At 37.4% G+C, this 17,420-nt stretch overlaps 1 protein-coding gene across 3 annotated transcripts in view; it reads left to right on the forward strand.

Moving 5' to 3' along the window:
• bi (T-box transcription factor bifid) overlaps nucleotides 1-17,420 on the forward strand; it is a 71,527-nt gene that overhangs the window by 12,384 nt on the left and 41,723 nt on the right. For all 3 annotated transcript variants that reach the window (XM_070288338.1, XM_070288339.1, XM_070288340.1), the window contains one exon: nucleotides 17,258-17,371. In XM_070288338.1, coding sequence (XP_070144439.1) covers nucleotides 17,258-17,371 — 114 coding nt within the window. The remainder of the gene's footprint in view (nucleotides 1-17,257; nucleotides 17,372-17,420) is intronic.

Genomic DNA, 17,420 nt, shown 5'->3' on the forward strand with positions numbered 1-17,420 from the left:
CAGAAGCAGGTCACCTGAAGTTTCATTCAGAAATTATATAAAGAATATTTTATTAATATATAAAAATGAATAGGGAATTAAAATTAAATATATATAATATTTTATTAATATAATAAGATGAGTAGCGCCTTCAATATTTTTATTATATAAATCTTAGATATTTTTCAATATAAAGAATATTTTATCAATATATTAAAATGAATAGGGATTTTAATTAAATATATATAATATTTTATTAATATAATAAGATGAGTAGCGCCTTCAATATTTTTATTATATAAATCTTAGATATTTTTCAATACTTTTATTAAAAAAATGAATGAATACACAATTTTTTAGAAAAAATTGAATGAATAAATGAATAACGTCTTGAATTTTTTTTTTGCAATTTTATTCATGAATAAAATATATAATATTTTACTAATATAATAATAATAATTGTAATAATATAATAATAAGATACATATAAAATATATACATAAAAATATATTTATAAAAAAATGAATACCGCCTTGGAGTTCATTTTTTACTCATTCGAGAATAAGGCATATACCATGTGTGGCATAAATGTCAAAACACTCTTAATATAAATAAATAAATGCAAAAGCAGAAAAGTTGATTTACTTTAGCATAAATGTCAGAATTTAGTATATTTACCTTGGCAAAAATGAATATCTGAAAAAGAGTTTAGAGATTTATTAGTAGTTTTCAGTCCTCAAATATTTACTCAAAAATACATACAAGTATGTATATATATATATATTGTTTAAATTTATTTCTCAAAATGCAATTCTTCTAGTCTCGTGTCTCCTCTTCTCTTCCCCCACGTTTACCCTTCTTTGTTCTCCTGGATTTTGCTTCTTTATTCAGAGGCTCAGGCGACGCTTTATGAATTTTAAGTGGCAAAAATTGACGAGTTGCTTTGGTTTTATTTTTTCTTTATTATTATTATTGCTGGTATGCACATATCTCTCTCTTTCTCTGTATGTGTTTATATATTTATTTAATATTTTTCTGGTCTGAAAAATTATACAAATTGTATGGGGCATTTGGTGGGTTTTAACTGCTCTGCGTGTTCTGTTTGCCTGATTAAACTGCCAAACACAAAACACACAACAAGGCGAAAGAAAACAAAACCAAAAGCCAACAGCTACAAGCTGGCTCTCGGCGGCGCACAGCCTACGTTTTTGGTAACACACACGAATTTATGTTGCCACTTGATTTTTATGAATAAAAATTCTTCTTATTTCGGTTTCAGTTTTTCTGGGAAAATAAAAATCAAATTTATGTAGCACCTACACCATGGCCAGTCAGTCACTCAGTCAGTCAGTCAGTCAGTTAGCCCTCCTATGAGCTCCTTTCCCCTCCTATCTTGCCAGTTTTTCCTGTTGAGGGTTTTCCACGAGGGAAATTAACACGAAGCCAAAAGGCAATTACGCACGCACATCTACGGAGTGGATGGTGAGAGGGGCCCACTGTGCACTCATAGGTTACAGTGGGCCCTCGACAAATTGCTGCTTTCGGTGACAAATCTAGAATAAATTTACTTTTAAATTCTAACTTTGCAAATAAAACTATCAACTTTAGGTAGCTTTAAGAAATTATACTATGGTCTATGGTTTGTTTTTTTTGGTGACCACTGTACTGGCTGTGTTGTTGTTGCATTTAGGTGTCAATGACGTGCGCTATCAGTTTCCATTCATGCCCAAGTCTCGTTGCAACAGCAACAAGAGCCTCATTCCCCCAGCAACACCATCAAAAACAATGCAGCTAACAGCTTTAGAAAAAAAAAAAAACAATTACACTTTAAAAATCACAAATAACTAGAACGAAAAAGATTTTTAAAAGTGGAATAGGTTTGAAACTACTTCACCAATAAATATAAACTATTTCACCAATAAATATTTAAGATATAGCTAGAAAAATCAACAATTACACCAACAGTAACACCAACAATTACACCAACTATTACACCAACAATAACACCAACAATTACACCAACTAGAATTTAAAGCTAGAATATACAAATTAGCACATATAAAAATCTTTAAAAAATCCACAAAAAATTACACCAAAGCACCAAGAGTTACACCAACACATCTAGGATTCTACCAACAATTACACCAACCAAGGAAGAGCAGAACAGCAATCATTTGAGCGTTCTCCTTCCTTTCAAACCCCTTTGTTTGTGTGTGTATGTGCAGTCAATTAACGGCAAACAAAAGTTTTGCAATCTCCGCTCTCTCTTTCTCACACCTTTTAGTGGGTGGCAAAAAATAAAAAGAAAATAATAACAATACAAAACAAGAAAGGAAGCTAACTTCGGCACGCCGAAGTTTTTATACCCTTGCAGATTGGTTTCGATGTTTATATTATAGATTTAAATGCTGAAAACACTCACAAAACAGAGTTTCATTACATTTTACCTATACTTATTATGTTTACAGTTTGACAGTTACAGTTTTACATTCCCAGCTTTACATATTTTATACATTTGCCGATCGCTTCTATGGCAGCTATATGATATAGTTGTCCGATTTTTATAAAATTTATACCAAAATTCTAGAATAATAAAAAAAGCTTATAACTTAAAGTAGATGAAAATACGTTGAAAAACAACGAAGTTATATTTTTTTTCGATTAATTTCCCGATCGTTCCTATGGCAGCTATAAGATATAGTCGTCCGATTTTCATAAAATTTTTACCAAAATTCTTAAATAATATAGAGTGGCCATATCTAAAAAATGGTGCAAAAATGTTGAAAAACAGCAAAGTTATAATTTTTTTTCTAAAAATATATCGAACATTTGTATGGCAGCTATATGATATAGTCGTCCGATCCGGCCCGTTCCGACATATATAGCAGTGAGAGCATATAGAAGACTATATGCAAAGTTTCATTCAGATAGCTTTAAAACTGAGGGACTAGTTTGCGTAGAAACAGACAGACGGACAGATGGACAGACGGACAGACGGACAGACGGACAGACGGACAGACGGACAGACGGACAGACGGACATGGCTAGATCGACTCGGCTGTTGATGCTGATCAAGAATATATATACTTTATAGGGTCGGAAAGGTCTCCTTCACTGCGTTGCAAACTTCTGACTGAAATTATAATACCCTGCAAGGGTATAAAAAAAAAAAAAAAAAGAATATTTTTGCAGCAGCAGAAAAACTTTTTTGCTTTTACATATGCTTGTATGCGTGTGTATCTGTGCGCTGCTGTTTGCAGTATATTTTTTATTTTTATTTATTATTTTTTTTTGTTGTTTTATTTACTCCCGTGCAGTTGTGTTTCCCTGCTTGCATCGCGTTAATTGAGTGTGAAGTTGGGCTTTTGTTGTTATTGTTGCTGCTGCTGTTGATTTTAATTGTTAAGCAACAAAGGCGCGAAATATGTTTTAGCTGTTTTGGCCAGGCTTTTAATTAAGCAAAGCCTCCCAAAAGAAGCAAAAAAATAAAAACCAGTGCAGATAAAATAAAGCAAAAAACCAAAAAGCAAGTCAGAAGCAGGAGAAGATTGCGTGCAAGTGGCAGTAAAAAGTGTTGATTTCATTAAAAGCATTAAAAGCAATTGCAGCAACAAAGTCAAAGTCACACTTTCCGTCTCCTTCTGGCCCATGTAATTTTTATTTATTTTTATTTTTATTTTTTCTTCTTCTGTATTTTGTTGTTGTTGTTGTTGTATGATCGTGTGTTGACTGCATTTAATTGTTGTTGTTGGTGGCAACGTTTCTGCTGGCGTCGCTGCTCGCGTTCGTTGTCACTTTGAGTTAACAACTCGATTACACGCTCTGGCTCTGCCTCTGGGCCCAGCTTCAGCCTCAGTCTCAGTCTCGGCCAACGTCGCTGTCAACGCTGCCGGCCATGTGCAATTTTTTGAATTATTAATGAATCTCGGCCCAACGATGGCAATAAAACCATGGAGAACAAAGAAGTCAAGTCCAACAGGCCAAAGAATACCTTAAAAAAGAATTTTTGCTATTTATTTAAACAATAAATAAATAATAATAGCTTACTTCTCATTACATTTCTTCAAGGAAATGTTCTATTTTCTTTTCAGATAAATATTTGTTTCAATAATCATACAAAGTCTATAATAAATTCCTTTAAAATATCATGAAATGCAAAAAATACCCAAAACAACTCGTTACTTAGACTCGTTACCTTTTCTGTGACATTTCAAATTTTCAATTTGCTTTTAAAATAGATTTTTGTTAGTTAAGATAAATATAAATGCAAAATATCCGCAAAGAACTCGTTACTCCAATTCCCAAATCCATTTACAGGGTATAAAAAAGGCGACACAGAAAGACCCCTCTTACATAGTCAAAGTGCTCTCTGTAAAGCAGCCTGAGGATCGTGTTAATAAAAAACAATTAATATTAAGTGTATGTTTAGTGCGGCTCTTGACGCTGTTGCTGTTATTGTTGTTCCCGATTCACGGCAGTCGCTGCCGGTGTGTGTGCACTCGTTGATTATTTGTACTATTAACGCGTTGTCAGCGCCAGAACTCGTTATCTGCCGTCTCGCTCTAGTCGCGTGTAATTACTTTTAGTTGGTCATAATTTGTCAATAGCTATTTTGTTGCACTGCCAATTGCCAGGCAGTCGTCAGCAGTCAACAACAATTGCAATGCCCCCCTAGGCCCCAACGACAGCGCAGCACCATCAACGGAAGTGCAAGTGTACAATCGTGTGTGTGGAAAGGAAGAGCACAACAGAGCGTAAGGTAGAGAGGAGACGGAAAAGGAAGAAGGGGGGAAAACAGAAAGTGGAACAAGTTAGGTGACAGGCAGAAACAACTTGGCCAGATCCGAACCGTGATTGACAACCGTCAATTGCGGGAATAAAAGCCTTGCCTGAGGAATGTCATTACTCGTTGCTCGTTTTAATCCATCACTCGCCACTTGCCACTCGTTGGGTTTTAAAGAAGCATTCTTGTAGAGAATATTTCTTAGGGTAATCCCTATATATGTGATATACTTTGTTAAATTTTCATAATTAACTAGTAAGATATTTATTTAAATTATAACTCGCCATAAGAGAACTCGTTACTCGTTACTTTAAGTGATTTTTCACATCTTATATTGTCTTGAACAACTTCATTTTTTTTTTATAAAACTTGTTTTACTTTAATTTTGATTAAACTAAAAATTTTATGCACTCGCTTAAACTAAGTAAATATTTGAAAGAACAGAACACCAATCGTCACTCGCTTCTGAAGTGCCGGTTAATTAGCATAATTGAGATAACTGGATGGCGGACTTGAAGGCACACACAATAGAAGCGAGGCTAATCCCCATTTACCAGCCAGCCCCTGTTCCCTGGGTATTCGCAATCCCTCTTTTCCCTAGTCCCGTCCCTCTGCCCCGAGAGATTCTCCAGCTCTTTTTGCTCGCTCTGCTGGCCAAATCCCTCTCGCTCAACCTGTTCCCTGCTGCCCTGCGCCGCGGCGCCTCAGCGATTTTTGCGAGCAAAAATTGCACAAAGAGAAAGAAGTAGAGAGAGAGACGCACAGAGCAGGGGAAGAGGTGGAGGCTTAAGAGGGAGAAGGTCAGCTGCCTGGAGGGATGTGATCGCAACCCTCGGGGCAACCCTGTTCTCAGTTTGTTGTTGGTATTCTTTGTTTGATCAGTCCCTATAGCGCCAGGTAAGCCACATCCTCATCTTCATCCGATCTCATCCCCCGATCCCTCTCATCGCTCAATATCTCCGCTTTGGCTCCTCTTCCTCTGTTTGTTTTTTGTTGTTTTTTTTTTTTTTAAAGGTCTTTCTCCCTTTTCCTCTTCCTTATGGTTATGGGCCACTTGTCCAGTGTCGTTTGTATCTGCATTTTATTATCATCAAAAGCCGCTGGGCTTTTTGGCTTCCTTGTCTGTTGTCTGCCCTTCCTCCAGTTTCCTATAAATGCCATGGGTATTTCATCAACATATTTATAATCTGTCCGTCAGTCGGTTTGTCCGTTAACTAGAGTATGGGATAGTAAGGGAAGTTTAGGGGATATATTTTTCTGATATTTAGAATGTTTATAGATTATGCAAAGAACCATTACATGAACTTATTTATAATCTGTCCGTCAGTCCGTTTGTCCGTTAACTAGAGACTTTTGTGGAAAAAAATAGGAAGCTCAGGATATATCTTTATGATTTGTAGTATGCTTATTGATTTTTTATAGGTATATTAAATGAACTTTTTGATGATCTGTCCGTCTATCTGGTTGTCCGTTAACTAGAGTCTTTTGTGTGATAATGTCGTAATTTCTAGACACATTTTCTCGAATTTTTAGATGTTTATAGATTTTCCGAAGAACTTTTTAATTAACCTTTTTAAATTTGGTGTTTGTGCTACAATTTTGGATATTTGGTATTTCAAGTTTACATTTTTCGATGCTATATTTTTATTTTGGGTTGTTTTTAATCGAGATTTCAATTTCCGTGCTGGCTTTTTTTTTGTTGAATTTTTTTAATCATTCAGCTGGATCAGCTGTTGAGGCAAGCTTTAGTTTTACTCTTTTTTTTCCAAGGGGGTGTGGTCAGCACCTATCTGGCTATCTCTGCTCCGTTTCCCCGATGGTCTCTGGCTCTGCTCCGACTGCTCCGGCTACTCCAGGAGCGGCGCAAAAGGTAAACAGACCACAAATTGGACAGTGGAACACATGTTTGGCGCGTTAAATGCTCGAGCGTGTTATTTATAACGTTTTTTATGCGCTCAACAGCTCTTTGCAGCCGGGCCCAGCAAAGACTCCTCGGGTCCCTCGGTTCCCTCTCGGTTCCCTCTCGGTTTGCCCTCCACCTTGGCTTGTTGCTTTTGCTTGTTGGCCAACTTGGGACGCTTCTTGGTGTTGTTGTTCTTGTTAAGACGCGTGTACCCAGTTTGCCCCTCGTGTGTTTTGGCCAGTTTGCTGGCACTGCCACTGCCACTGCCGTTGTTGTTTGGTCAACACCTTTTGTAGACTCTGGCTTCGGGCAAGAAAGAAGAATCCATCCCCCCGCTCAATCTCTCTTTCTCTCTGTTTTTGGAAGAAAAAGGGCTTCGAACATGGAAAAAATACAGGAGAAAACGGCAGCAGTTGTAAGTTTCTGTTTGTTCTTCACTTCTCTCTTGGTGACCGCAAAAATATGCCTATATGGTCGTCCCTTTTATATATATATATTTTTTTTTTCTGGTGGCCTTATGACAGCCATCGGTCATCGAAGGCAGTCCTTGAGTCCTTGAGCACAACTGACGCCAGAACACGCAATCTACAGAGAGGACACTCGGGGGCAGCGCCACCAAAAAAAAAAAAAACCAAAAGAATTCCCATTCTGGATCAAGATCGGTATCGCAGACAGGCAAAAGTTGAGGTGTTGTTAGAGTCACGAAGGAGCTAAAGGAATTTCTATAGTAATAAACGGTATTATCCTTGATAATTCTTTATAAATTAAGAGTTTGAGCCTTAGTTTAATCCTTGTTTAAGTAAAAACAAGGCAAAGATTCTATTTAAAACCAAAGAACCCCAAAGAATTCTTGGCGAACAGGTGAACCAACCAGTAGATCTCGCCGCTGAGATTCTTCCCCCGGTGTGTGTTTCTTCGTTTGTATATATATATTTTTTTTATATTTTCTTTACGGTTCCGGGGCCTCTTATCAGCTCTTCTTGGTTTTCTGCGAATCGTGTTGATTTGATTTATTTAAAAAAACCAACAGAACAAAACGCAAGCAACCCAGGGAATGCGAATTTATCGCTGTTCGATCATAAATAAGAATTATATAAACATGCGTTTGGGGGTCCTCTCGCTGCACCACCCATGAATGGAGACCCCTTATTTCTTGTCTTGTTTTTTTTTTTTGTAATTTTTTCCCATCCTCTGTGGGCTGAAACAAGTTGCAGTATGTGTTGTCTGTCTTCGTCATGATGATGATGATGACGATGACGATGCCTTGGATGCTTCGCCGTGTGTGGGACATATTAGAATCCGGTCCTTGGGCTGCCTCCTGACTCGGTTATGTTAACAACATTTAAACGCAGCTCGTTTAGAATCTCCTGAATCTTCCTTTCCATTGAGAAACGAAGAAAACTGGAACTGGGATCGGGGCCAGGGATCGGGCTGTAGTTTTGCTGTGTTGCCTGTGGAACCTAGGCTCGTTACGTGCGCTGCCCTCCGCCTTGTTGACTTTGAGGATTTATGAGTGTCTGACGTGTGTGATGACTGTTATTAGCCGCGTCCGCGTCCGCATCCTCAAGTCAGCTCTGCAACAATCGCAGCAGCAACAAACTGGCAACAAGCCCACAAAAATAAGACACACTAAGGGAAAAGTAGAGTATTTTTAATAAAGCTTTAAATTTGTATAACAAAAATGAGTTTTTCTGTTTGTAAAACTATAAAAAATATCTTAAATATATATTTTAAAGAAAAAGAGCTGGGAATATATTTTTTTTAATTTTGTTACTTGATTTTCCTCGGTGTTTAACCAAGATCTCTGAAAAACGGATGTGCCCCGATGTGTGTACTGTATTGTATCCCTCGCTTACCCTGGCAACCATCATCATCATCATCATCTTGGTCGTGATCGTGATCCCAACCACTCAAAAAGGATCCCTCTCTGGCTTTTCCTTAAAAAATAAATATAAAAAAATAAAAATGAAGAGAAAAGGGGAAGCAATACCCGGGCAATGCAAACAAACAAACTGTGAGAAGCGTTAATGGCGCCTACCACCATAATTTAGACATTAAACGTGGGCGCTGAGGGGGGCGTGGCAGCTATCGGGGTTGTTTGTTTTAGCGATTACTCACTGTACAAAGGGGGAATGCTAAATTAATTTGTTTTTAATACAAAATATGCCAAAAGTATAATATAAAATGTTTAATATTTTTATAAATATTTTATATAAAATATAATAAAAAATATTTTATATTTTTATATTTTTATAAAATATTTTATATTTTTATAAAATATTATATAAATTTATAAAATATTTATATTTTTATAAAATATTTTATATTTTTATAAATATTTTATATTCCTATAAATATTTTATATTTTTATAAATATTTTATATTCCTATAAATATTTTATATTTTATATTTTATGAATTAATTAATCCTAAATTAATTATTAAATATTTTTTCATTTTTATAAATATTTTTAAAATATTTTTTAAAAATGTTATATTTCATAATAAATTTATACAACTCCATATTTATCTTGGCTTTTATTTTCCTGCCACTTGAATGGCCTTCAATGGCGACAATTGGTATGGAAATGAGTTGCTCGTCGAGTCAGTTTTCCATGGGCCAGCCCCCTGCTCTAATTTTCTCCAGCATCTTGAGGCTCATCTTTCTTTATCTGCTCGCTTTGAGCTCACTTGAGCACTAAATGCGCATAAATTACTTACACTTTGGCAGGCAAACATTGACAGACTGCGGGGGGAAAAAAATAATAGGAGGAAAAACAGGGAAAAGCCAGGACGGGGGGCCACGCCCCCTAAACCACCCACTGAACCACTCACCACCACTTCACAATGTGCTGGCCAGCGAGCTGCAAAAACATTTGACGCACAATTTAATTAAAAATAAAACAAACTCCCCTCTTCTGCCGTTTTTTAAAACTTGGTCATAAATTATTTAGCACCAACTTTTGGGGTCGTGTCCTATCTATCTCTGAGATACTTTTCCCCGCTGATTTGTTGCAAATGTCACTTGGGGACATTCCTGCCTCCTCTTGGCCAACTTGAGACTTGGCCTAAGAGAACCTAATTGAGGTTGAACCAATTAGCCTAGCCATCGCGGGTCTTTTGGGGCCAAGTCAAGGAGCTGTAAATGAAATGTGGCAGCTTGAAATGCATATTCAATGGATTTAGTAAGATTTTTGTGATTTTTAAGGGATATATTTAAGGGATACGGTAATATATATAAAGCATTTTCTTTAGCAATTAAATTTTGAAATTAAAAGATATATAAGACATATAATTCCCAACTGGTTCTAACCCCAAAGGTAATTAAAATTGATCATAAATTAATTAAAATAATCTTTCTAAATGTAAGAAAACTGTACTTTTAACTTTAAAAAGTATTTCCCATATTTTCGTGATCTAGTTTTCTGAATCATATTATAACTTCCGCCCATTGTGTCTACCAATTTAATTGAATTATTTACCAGAAAATTACAGCTAATAGGGGGGAAAACAATTTATCTCGTATAAATCCATCTATTTTAATATTAAAAAAAAAAAATATATATATATACTCGCCCCCTCCTAAATGTTATTATTTAAATCAATCTATTTCTAATTATAAAACAAAATTTGAAATTATTCTAAAACTGTCTCTGGTTGCATGTGCGACAAATGAAAATTAAATAAAAAAGATTGCCGCTAAATTGTTAAGCCTATTGTTGTTTCTGTTGCCTGTTTTTATTGCAGTTGTTGTCGTTTATTACCCGCTTTTTGTTGTTGCTGCTGCTGCTGCTGCTGCTGCGTGGCTTTGATTATTGTGCGAAAAGTCACACAACTGAGGGAGCCAGCGGCTTGCATATTAAACAGGCGAAAAGCCAGAGGAAACCAAAGATTATTAATAAATGAATGTAAATGGGTAGTGTACAGAGCTAGGGATGTCAAATACAGATATATCGTTTAATGATTTTATTTAAAATGTTAAAATTATTTAAATATTTAAAAATCTATGAAGATGTTTTTGGTTAAATTTACCAATGCCTTAATATTTAGTAGCAAAAATGATTTGTTAGATCATTTTCAGAACGTTTTTTATTAGATATGTTATCGAAGCTGATATTGAAAAAATCGTTCACATTCTAATCAAAAGCAAAATTCTTGACTTAATCCTAAAATAATATATATGTATTATGCTATTTAGATAACTGTATTTAAAATACACAATGAAAATAGTATAAATAATAATATTATAGTGTCGAAAATGCTAACAATATCGATAGTAATATCAAAACAATATTAAGGTTATCGAAAATAGCAACAAAAGTACCGGAAATTATATTGAAAGCCCCTATAAACCTCTAGAAATATAATGTCTCAAATATTATCGAAACGCATATCGAAAATATCGATAATAATATCGATCTCATGACCCATCTGTAGGATACAAAATACCAACAAATCAGTATCAAAAAATTAAGCAGGCAACAAAAAAAAACAAAAAAAAAAAAATAAACCAAAGGGTTAAGAACATTTCTTGCATGCAAACGAGGCAGCGACGTCGACTGAGACTGCGACGCCGGCAGAGGCAGCGGCAGCGTGACAAGAGTATGTAAAACGACCAAGAGCAAAAGAGACGGCATGTCAGGTGTGGGAGCGAGACGAGGCGCAATGGGCGGGCCAAGCGACGCTGCTGACCAGCAAAATCTAGAGGAAAAAAAAGAAAGAAAATAAATAAGGCAAACCAAGCGCATAAAAGCGAGAAAATAACAAAGCAAAGCACAAAGCACACACACATACGACAAAAAAAAAAATTAAGCAAAAAATAAACAAACAAAAAAAATATATAATAGAAAGAAAAAAGGAAAGAAAAAAGCACACATGCGGGGGCGTCGCTCCATCCTGCTCTTGCCCAGGCCTCGCTTATGGCCAGGCGTGCAACAGGGACAGCAACAGGCCCGAAAAACAGAGCAGGTGAATGACGAGCGGGAGGGGGTGGGTGGCATTTTGCAAGGTTAGAATGTGTGTTTTATTTTTTTTTCTCTTATTAAGAGGGTGTGTGTGTGTGTGCCAATTGACCGAAAATGATGGCGACCAAAAAAAAATAAGCAAAAATAAAAATTATTTCAGCAAAAATGGCGCAAATACAACACGAGTGTTGGTCTTTTCTGTGTGTGTGTGTGTGCGCCTTGTGACAGCAGCCGCAATTATGACCAATTATGACAAAATACGAAAAAAAAAGAAATATAAAAACAAATACATAACAAAGGCGGCAAACAAAAGCAGCGACAATAAAAACAAATACAAATAAAAACCAAACCAAAGCAAAAAAGGGGTGGACATTGTTTGTATATTAATTTGATGCGTCCCAACACACACACTCGTACACCCCATAATTATCCATATTGGCAATGTCCGCTCAAAAAACTATTTACAGCTCAGTATAAATCACTTTATTTTTGTGCACTTGAAACTAAATATAGATAATAATTAGATAATTATAATTATTATTTAAAAAAAAATAATAATAAAATAACAGGAGGTTCTTTTTAATTTATTTTTATTAATAAGAATAAATAAATTATATATTAAATTTATTTTATGGTGTTAAATATATTTCTTCATATTTATAATTTTCTTTTTTATCATTCTCTATTTTATAAATATTTTTAAAAATTAAAAATCCTCTCCCTTAAATAACAAAATTGTGTTAAAAAATGATATTGATATTTATGGTTTCGACGCACTTGTTTTTTTTCGGGGTCCCCCTGCCCCCCGCTTCTTACCCTGTCCAAGTGGAGGCTCTGTGTTAGAGGCTTCTCCAGACCGACATAAATCAACACCAAAGTCGAAGAGTCGCTGGAATCTGACCCCGCGACCCCCTGAACCCTTGTCTTTCCGCTTATCTGCGTGACAACTGCATTTCAATTCATAACAATTAAGTTCGAACATCGAGAAAAGCAACAATTCTAATCGTGGCCAGGGTTAACGGGTTCATCCTGGTATGTTTTCTTATATATTTTTTTTGGGAGACTTTTGTCATGTTATCATGTGAGATAGTTGCCGCCGCGATGACAGGGCCACAAATCCAGTTCTTTGATAAGGATAACTCCAAAGGGAGGATACCCTTTTCTTATTTGTGGAAGGGTGTTTTGGGTATGTGGGGATTTGATAAATATATTTTAAATATATATTAATATTTATGTGTAAAGTAGAAACGAATTTCAAATTTTTAATACAGGGTATTACTTATATTTATTTATATTTTAAACAACTTTTTAAACCATACACTTACCTCAGATCGAAGTACTCCTTGGTTTTTTAATTGTTTTATTTCTCTATAAGTATTTTTTAGTGAACTCCCACTAAATTCTTCCTAAAGGGTATCCCTCAATTCGTTACGATTTGGTTTTCTTTAACCATTTGCTTCGCTTGTTTTACGCTCTCCCAAAATGAAGCGATCAAATTGTAATTACAAGCGATTTTCCACATTTGATTTATTCATTGCGCCAGATTTATGACCCTCCCAACCGATAAGCGAGCGATAGATTCCCCAGTTTTTTTTTCCTCTATAAAAATATATATATACTAAGTATATGATGTATATTTAAAATAGCAGAATTATACTCGATCCCGATCCCGAATCCCTAGCCCGGATTCCCGATCCTCTTTCGGTTCTTAATGACATGGCCATTCATTTCGTGGCCCAAACAGACTCGACGCCGTCGAGTGGGCGTTACCAACTAACTGACAGGGCCCAAAAGCAAACAGAGAGGAGCGGTATTTACGAGGACTTGGGGCCGTGGTTATGCCTTCATAAATTGTTTTATTATTATATAGACTTGATATATGGCAACTGGCCCAGGTCCGGGTCGGGTCCTGTCAGTTTATTGGTTTAACTAATTTGTGCCCCGATCCTCTTGGCCTGGTCTGTGTGGGTAATTAACGTTTATGATGCAGCTGCCTGGGTCCTTTTTTCGTTCGCATGTATATATTCTGCATTTAGTATTCCCCATCACAAATTTGTCAAATGTCCCTGTCCTGTCCCTTTTCCTGCGGCAATTTGCATGCAATTGTCATTCAATAAAATTCAAATTAAATGCAATGCTAAAATATATATATATATATAAATCAACTGAAAGTCAGACAGATGTTCTAGGCAAATGATGTAAGACGATCATGATGATTATGCACCCTCTTTGCTTATCGAAAATCCATCCATACATATTGGCCCAATGTGTTGACAAACTTGGCCCAAAAGATTCAAGGGGAATACGAAAAAAAAGGAAGAAAACTCGACAACAATTTTGTTGTCACAAAGCCAAACTGTCAACGAGGGATCCGATCGGATCGGTTCCTATCTCCCCGGTAGCCCAGGGAGCCCCTATACCTTTTTAGCAATTTTCGGTTCCCTGCAGGTGCTACTTTAATCCCCGCGCACAAAATAAGAATAAGAAAAAAAAGGAAGCCCACCTTTTGTTGGTTTTTCGGCGGCTCTTCAACCTCATCATCGAGATCCTGATCAGCTGTGGCCGCCTGTTGACATTGCAGCCTCTCTTCATATATTTTTTCTTCCTTTGGATTGACTATCAGATAATGCCTTGACGCTTCTACGGCAGGTTCCACTGTGTGTTCGCCAGCACAGGTGCGTTAATAGACGCCATTTAAGGGGACAAGGGCTACTTGAAACAAGGAAACTAAAAAAACAGGGCACAGGCCACAGGACACAGGACATAAAAGACACTGGGACACAGATGTCACCTGCTGATGGCATCGCTAATCGATTACATGGGCACCACAAGTAGCCAAGATTTAGATAAGTAGATGGAACCATCAGTCCAAGTCCAAGGGTTGTGAGTCAATTTTTTGTTGGAAATTTACAGGAATTGAGAGGAACTTACAGGAATTTACAGAAAATTATAGGAAATTCTGTGTAGAATTATACAGTAAAATATTATATATTTTTTTATATATATATTATATTAAATAAAAAATAAAATAAATATTTATTTTATACATTTCTTCGCAATCTTAGCTAGAAATTTCCCTACTTTTTATTATTCTCAATCCTCAATATCCTTTTCATTTAACTCCTTGTTCTTGTGTTCTCTCATCTCAAAACCAAATTACAACTCAATTGTTGGTCATTTTATTTTTTGGGCCAGGCTAATTGATTAGCCATTAACCCCTATGTGGGCTAAGGACAACTGAGCGACACCTTAACACACTCTTGGGCCAAAGGAACGGAACGCACTGAGCCTTAATTAGGCTTAATTATGGGCAGGAGCCGGGTTGTTGTTTTTTGTTGTTGTTACCTTTACGTTTTCTTTTTTTTTTTTTTGTTTATTTTTTCTTGGCCTCAACACTTTTGGCCGGGGGAAATTGAATTAGCCGCGGTGGCTCTCCGTTAAATGTGTGTGGCAAAAACAAACAACGAACGAACGAACGTTGGTCAAAAGGTGCAAGTTTTACACGTAACGATTTGCACGAACCTGAATCTCGGCTGCTTTGGGTTTTGTTTTGGGCCAGAAGGAAGTTTCAGCCAGCGAGCGAGCGAGCCACCAGCACAAACGAGAGCAAATCGTTTTGTTGTCGAGCAAGAGCTCGAGCTGGAGCCAGAGCTGGAGCCCAGGGTTTCAGGCTTAAAAAAAAAAAACACACACACAGTATAAGCGGCGTGCGGTGTGGGCCCAGGAAACTGGCTCCAAAGTCGGCCTCGCTTGGGGCCATGTCTCTGGTCTTGGCCCGGTCCCTGGTCTCTGGCCATAACAAGCTGCCAACAACTGGCGCCAAGTGCTCAATAATGTTAACGAGCTATTCAGTTAAGACAACACACATACAGAAAAAAAACAGTCCAGGCCCAAAAAGCGAATAAAATATAAAAAAAAAAAGGAAAACCAAAGCAAGGCAAGGCGAGGCGCAGACAGACGTGCCTTCGTTCCTGGCAAATAAAAAATAATTTGCAGTCGAAAAAGGCAGGCAGACACCCCCCGAGAAAAAGCGGGGAACTGGGTGCCTGTGCCTGTGCCTTGGTACCTCCTCGGTCGGTGCTGCGCTCTCCTCCAAATAGAAACATCCTCGGTTCGGGGCTTGCCCTCCGCCTCCTTCGTCTGTCCAGGTCCCGTCCCGTCCCGTCCCGTGTCCAGACCCAGCCCGTCGTCCAGTCAGTCAGACAGACATCAGTCAGCTTGTTAGCCCTCGAACGCCTCACCCTTTGATCGGGCCCCCCAGCCCAGGGTTTGTTGGTTTTTATCAAAATGCAGTCGCAGCTGATGATGATCTGTGAACATGAACAAGACGTTCGTTAAATTTGATTCATGAGGCGCTCTCGGACCAAGAGTCCCAGCCTCAACCTGAATTTGTGGCTGCACAAGATAGGGACACTGCTAGAAGAATTTTATAAATTTATATAAAATTCTATGGAGACCTTAAATGATGAATACATTTATTATACTTCTGACTTTGTTATAAAAGTTATACAAAAACACTTGAGAACTATAAAAAATTATTATATTAAACAAAACCAAAGGTTAAAACACATTAAAAGCTTAAATTTCATTTCATAAACAGAGGAAAAAATTCGTAAAAAATATAAAACTTGAATATTAAGCATCCTACTTGACTAAAACCACTTGGGAATCATAAGGACATTCAGTGGTTATGCAGTCTCTCAATACAAAAAACACCATTCAAGTCATGAAGCTCTCTTAAAAATTCAATTCTTAACACTCTTGAGTATTTCCCTTTTTCTTAATCACAATTTAAATGCAATTTCAAGGACTAACCCATAAGATTTTGCTCAGTGCAGCTGTTGCCAAACCTGAACCTGAACAGCGATTGAGTGATTGCTACTTAAAGTTATAATTTTCATATTTATGCCCGTGTGTGTGAGTGTGTGTGTGTGTGAGATCTCCTCTGGCCAAAGACGCCTCATCCTACTCCAGGTCCTCTCCTCATCCTTCTCTCCTGGTTGTGTTTTTTTTTCGGGGAGCTGGAGGGACAAGGAACGACATCGTCTGCGCCCGAGCCTATGCCTGCGCCTGTGCTGTGTGTGTGTTCCCCCTTTTGGCTGGGCCATGTAATTTTCGAGTTTGCACATTGCCACCAACATGGCTAATCAACCTGGCCAAGAGGAGGTAGTGCAGAGAGGAGGAGCTCCGCTCAGCTCTTTGGGCCAATTTGAATTCGGGCGGGGAGAGAGCTCTAGAGCTGGGAGCTGGGATCTGAAGCTGTAGCTGTAGCTGAAGCTGAAGCTGAAGCCTGGACTCGACTGAATCGAGTCGAAACAATTTGTGGCTTGGCGCCACTTGATAACCCGGGCCCCGCCGAATCGTTTGGGCCATGGGTTTGTTTGCTTTTGGCCAACAGCTTCAGCTTCGAATCCGATAATGATGATGATGATGATTGTTGCGATCTTGGACTTGGTGGACGGGCCCCCTGAGAACCAGAGAATACGTGGTCTCAGAACCCAGGGACTTGGGATCTCTGCACTGATTAATGCTTTATTTGATTACCCCGGGAAAATGAGTGTATATATACCCACAAAGCACACCCAGTTCTCTAATTCCTCATCTCTCTCTCTCCACTCTCCTTTTGCAGACAAATGTTTCCGCAAATGAAATTTCGTGTTTCGGGACTGGATGCCAAGGCTAAATACATCTTGCTACTGGACATTGTGGCGGCGGACGATTACCGTTATAAATTTCATAATAGGTGAGTTTTTTATATATACTTTTTTTGTATTTATTTTTTATATAATTTG

Source organism: Drosophila kikkawai, chromosome X (assembly GCF_030179895.1).
Source record: "Drosophila kikkawai strain 14028-0561.14 chromosome X, DkikHiC1v2, whole genome shotgun sequence".
NCBI lineage: Eukaryota > Metazoa > Arthropoda > Insecta > Diptera > Drosophilidae > Drosophila > Drosophila kikkawai.